At 37.6% G+C, this 5442-nt stretch overlaps 1 protein-coding gene across 4 annotated transcripts; it reads left to right on the top strand.

Moving 5' to 3' along the window:
• The first annotated feature begins 310 nt into the window (after positions 1–310).
• LOC103724272 (large ribosomal subunit protein uL1) lies at positions 311–4740 on the top strand. 4 transcript variants are annotated; one of them, XM_008815485.5, is made up of 6 exons: positions 311–447; positions 703–749; positions 1971–2190; positions 2511–2676; positions 3516–3721; positions 4488–4740. In XM_008815485.5, exons 2-6 carry the CDS (start codon positions 745–747, stop codon positions 4539–4541), a joined length of 651 nt encoding a protein of 216 aa, XP_008813707.1. In that variant the 5' UTR covers positions 311–447; positions 703–744; the 3' UTR covers positions 4542–4740. The 4 variants fall into 4 exon arrangements, with proteins under 4 accessions (XP_008813707.1, XP_008813708.1, XP_008813706.1 ...); XM_008815486.5 differs by having other exon boundaries at positions 318–447; positions 678–749; XM_008815484.5 differs by having other exon boundaries at positions 318–447; positions 629–749.
• Positions 4741–5442: the final 702 nt, after the last annotated feature.

Below are 5442 nucleotides of genomic sequence, written 5' to 3'. Positions count from 1 at the left end.
GTGGCTGCCCCTTCTTCTTCTTTTTCTTCTTCTTATTCTTCTTCTGGGAATGGGAGATCAAAAGGGGCATGGGCATTTTAATATTCTTAGGGGGCATTTTCGTCTCATAATAAAATATTGAAATATGGGTGGATTGATTGTTAAACAATCAGTCAACAGGGATTAAACATTAGGGACCGGTTAATAAATGTACCGGTGATTGTGACAATTGTGAGTTGGAATGGACCTGAAGCACCTCTAAAGCCTGGGCCGTCCGCCTCTGGGCCCAGCCACTATCGCGTCTGATCAATCAAAATCCAACGGGTGTAATTGAGCCTCACCCTAACGACGCCGCTCTGCATGAGGATCAATTTAGAGATCCACCCAAACCCTAACATTTATCGGCGAGGTTCGCATTCTGGGTCTCTTCAGTTCTCCCGGCGTCTTCTTCTTCTCGCCGACCTGCCGGTAGGTCTCCTTCGGCTTCCGCCTCCCCTTCCCATCGCGAGCAATCCGCTTATTTTCTCCTCATCCTCGACTCTAGACACCCTAACTTCTTCTCTTTTTTGCTTCAAAATTTTTCCTATTTTCCCGGATTTCATCTATTTTGTGTTTTTCTTGATTAATTTGCTTTTTTTTTTCAAGTAAGTTCCGTTGTTGATTTATATGTGATGGAGGATTTTCTCTGGTTTCTCAAGATCTGATCTCTTTGTCAGAATGAAGGACTGAGCGTAGAAGTGAAAGCAAGAGAAATCCGACGGAACCATGAGGTATTGGTTATTGAGATTTATTCTTATTACACTCACTTTTTGCTACGATACATCTTTAACCCTGATGTATGCTGTGATGTCTATCCATTTTCGTTTTAATTTTTAAGTCTGCTCTTATTCTTTGTTTGTCTTTTAATAGGTGTTCTTTTTTTTCTCTCGAAACATTATTTCCTTTTGGACAAATGCCCATCTTTTAGTATGTGGTGAGTTAGCACTTTATTCTATTTGACCATTGATGTGTATCATAATCACTGGCAGTGTAATTCAACCCTCTTTTTCAACATGGACGGCGGTATTTGGTCGATTATTTGTTCAATTTTCGCAACAGGATCACTTTATTTATTTATTTTATTTATTCTGGTTTATTGGCTGGTTTTAGCAAATTTTAATATTTTCTTAAAGTCAGAAGAATTTTTTTTGTTGTAGAAAGATTGTTTTTTATTATTACCTGGTAGGAGAATCGTATGGGCAATGGTTCCTTTTATATTTTTGGTGTTTGTGTGATGATGTAATGCAAATGCTTTTGTTGGTTCTGAAGCATTTTATGGATCTCAACTTCACTCGTTATGTTACCAACATATTTTGTTGCATGTATGGTCTATTAATGATGCAATATTTTCAGTACATTATATCTTGTATTTGCAGCATGGTCAATGAACTACGGTAATGAACAATCTCAACTCTTTAGGCTAAAATGCACGAACCCATTTCTGGTATCAATCTGCACCAAAAGGACACATCTGTTCTGTCTGGAAGTTTTCGCAAACCTTCTTCACAACTTCTGTCCCTTGTAGCTCTAGTAATCTATTTCTTTTTCTTAAGCCATGGTCTTAATTACTTGCTTCTCTTCTTGCTGGGCCTTCCTATGCATTTGTTGCACCTCTTCAAATTCCATTTTGATGAATGATGCATCACTTTTTGTCAGTGTTTGGTAATTCCTGTATACCCATTTCTCTTTTTAGCAGCCACATTTTGCACCCTCTTTTATTGCTCGTCTTTCTAAAGCATGCAGCATTGTGCCTCAACATTGTTTGATCAAAATGTCTCTTGTTTCTTAGTAATGTGATTGGTGAATTACACTTGTATGATTGGTTTATTAAAACCTCAGTAATTCATAATGATTATGAAATGACCTTATTCTAGCTTTCAGAATTTTCTGGGAAGAAAAATGGAATAATGGAATACAAAACTGACTATCTATTCTCTTCATCATTTCTACAGCAAGTTACAGAGCGATGTTTTGAGGGAAGCAATCTCTCAGATTGCAAATGATTCTCGGGAGAAGAAGCGCAATTTTACTGAAACCATTGAGCTACAAATTGGTCTGAAAAACTATGACCCCCAAAAAGATAAGCGTTTCAGTGGATCTGTGAAGTTACCTCATATCCCTCGTCCAAAAATGAAGGTCTGCATGCTTGGTGATGCTCAGCATGTTGAGGAGGTAAAATATGCTGATGCTTCTTTGCATAAGTTTACAGAAATATTATCTAGTTAAGTTATTTAAAGGAAATCATTTTAAGGTAGCCCTGGTCCATGTGAATTTTGATTCATGTATTTTTGCTTCAGTTATCGACTAATGCTCAGTGGCAAACCTTTCGCTAACTAAATTTGCATTCTGCATGACTTGTAAACTACATCTGCATTATATCTGTTGATCGCAATGTACCAATAAAAATGAAAACATCTAGTTGCTCATGTTTTCATTAACTTCAATTTGCAGCAGCAAAATATTGTACTAATGCTTGATTATGTCTTCTGCAGGCAGAGAAAATAGGGCTTGACTATATGGATGTTGAAGCACTAAAAAAAATGAATAAAAACAAGAAGCTGGTCAAAAGGCTTGCTAAGAAGTACCATGCTTTTCTAGCATCAGAGGCGATCATTAAGCAGATTCCTCGTCTTCTTGGTCCTGGTCTCAACAAGGCAGGCAAGCACTTCTGTTCTTTTCTATGTTAGAGTTTTCCTGGAAGCAATTTGGCATAGGTTGACCTTGAATGCTGATGCCTAGAAATTGCATAAATTGTATACATAAAGTAAATTTGCTGTTTTTCCTTTTTTTAAAGAAAAGTTCTTGACCCACAAGTTTGCTACATCCTTTAGAAGATTTATCTATGGCACTAACTTATGTAAACACTAACTTTTGATTATACCAAAATATGGGAGAAAAGGATGAAAAATATTATTTTGTTTGGGCGTCATTACCATTGATATGGTATGACACTGTATCGGTATCCCTTTCTATAGTATTGATACAGTATGAGAAATCAATTTTGCTGGGTGGACCCTTATATCATCAGTCTGGCTAGTAATGCCTAGTGAAGAGTTACATAACATTTTTCTGCTAATTGATGTACAATCAATATATAAAATTTGATTGACAAATGCTTGTTTAGTCCTAGTCCCACGATCAAAGGGAAAAGAGGCATGAGAAGCATCAGGCTTCATGTACAATCTAACATAGTAGTCAATTCCCTGGTGGTAAATTGTGATCTTTACTACGGTGAACTTGGTTATTCTAATTTTGTATCAAAGACTATGATATCATGTAATTTACCATATCACTGTACAGTTTGTGCTTTTCACACTATTCATTTGTAAAATACTTTTTCTTTCAAAACTTAAGCACCGAGTTTCTCTAGCCACCTGAAGCATGAATAAACTAATTGACCCTTTTATTTTGTGATTTCTTACATGTTAACATGCCGTGCATTGTTAACTTGTGATGCATTTGTTTCTCACATGCATTCTTGACATTTTCTCATGCAGGGAAGTTTCCCACATTGGTGACTCATCAGGAATCCCTGGAGGCAAAAGTTAATGAGACAAAAGCAATGGTGAAATTTCAGCTCAAGAAAGTTCTATGCATGGGTGTTGCTGTGGGTAACTGTTCAATGGAGGAAAAGCAGATTTTTCAGAATGTGCAACTCAGTGTTAACTTTCTTGTATCATTGTTGAAAAAGAACTGGCAAAATGTAGGTTTTCCCTGTCATATCTTTTATTGTTTTCCATGTTCCTGGATTGATTCACATTTTGCTTGTGTTCCTTTCAACTTGTGTTTGAAATAGATTTAACACATCACCCCTCTTCCCGGTACGGAAGAATTTACCACTTGTTAATGCCATATATAACATATGTACATATTCTGATGTTCCCTCTTTCGGTAAACTCTAGGACTTATCTACAACGAATTAAAGAAATATGTAGATCTACAATTTCTATGGTGTTTATTGCACATGGATATAGAGTTGATTGAATATGAGAGTTGTTTAGCTTAAGCTTTCTCTAGGATGTGAATTAGTTAACCAATAAAACTATCTAAAAGTATTGATTTTCTTGACATGGATGTGTTTTAATTTAATAGCCTTTCTCTTGTACATTCAAGTCTAGCATTGCTTTATGGAAGATCCACGACCCTGCCAGCATTTATGGCTGCAGGATCCAGATAACATGTACCTAGGATGCTCACCTTCAAATCTGTAACCCAGGGCGTGCTACCTGGATGCGACAGCCATCAGGACTTTCTAGCGGTTTTCTTTATTTTGGTTCCATTATAACTTATGAGCATTCCTTATTTTTTATTATTATTTTATAACATGGGCTTGTGTACTTTTATTCAATTGATCTAGTGTTCAAAGCAGTTTTGTGAGTCTATCTGTTCTGAGGGTTGTTATTTGTTTTGCTAGTTTGCTGTATTGTGCAGTTTTCTGACGTTTCTCACTCCACACTGCATGATTACAGGTGAGGTGCTTGTACCTGAAGAGCACCATGGGGAAGCCATACCGAGTATTCTAGGCAGTTATTTGCCTGGTCTGGTAATTTGCGAGACAAGATGTAGGGAATACTTGGTTTTCATTTTGTTCATTCAGGTCTTGTTATCAACGTCTGTTAGTTTGGAATCCAAAATTTCGTTCCTTTTGGTGCCAGTGAGATTTTGGTGTTTGATAGCTTTTAAGACTTTCTGATGGAATGCATTATTATGAATTTCAGTTCACTGGTTTTGATTTAAGACCACCAAAATGTGAGAATGTTTTCTTAGTATGATGTGGTAGATTTGTCAGAAGGATGTTAGAACTCTACTGCTGTGTGATTTTTGTCCATGGTTTATCTTTTAGATTACAAAGGGACTGGGTGGTTGACTTGTGTGCACTAGGAGGGCTGGCCAATACTTTCTGCAGGAGGGCCACTTCTTGGTCCACCACTTCTAAAAGCCTTGATCTGGGCAATCCTTTCTTTAAAAAAAAAAAAAAAATACAACAGGGTCAAAGACCCTAGAAATATTTGCAAGGAATGGAAATAGCTCCCGCCCATGGCATCAGACATTAACAGACTAGAGAAATGTGGGTGGAAAGAAGAGCTGCTGATAACATCCGTCTTTGAATCCCCATAGGTGTCCGCCTAACACTAGCAGTTAAAGATTGTGAGATCCAGTTAATAAGCATGTAATCCATATATGGCTGCCGTTTAACCTTCCCATGCAGATATGAGGTACTAAAGCTGCACTAAAGACTTTGGATTCTGCTGATAAAACCTGACGAAGATGATTTCTTAGTTAACATTCAGTACCAGGTTGTCCTTGTTGAAAGGAACCTTCTCTGTAATTGGGGGAGGAGGCGCCTCATGCTAAAGCGTTTAGGTGAGCTACTAGCGCTGCAGGTGGCCGAGTGTCCTAGGTCCGGTGTTGAGGGGTGGCAGT

Source organism: Phoenix dactylifera, chromosome 11 (assembly GCF_051530095.1).
Source record: "Phoenix dactylifera cultivar Ajwa chromosome 11, Ajwa_hap1_PhDact_Kaust_v1.1, whole genome shotgun sequence".
Taxonomy (NCBI): domain Eukaryota; kingdom Viridiplantae; phylum Streptophyta; class Magnoliopsida; order Arecales; family Arecaceae; genus Phoenix; species Phoenix dactylifera.
The sequence above is the reverse complement of the archived record's forward strand: the minus strand, read 5'-3'. Positions and strand labels throughout refer to the sequence as shown.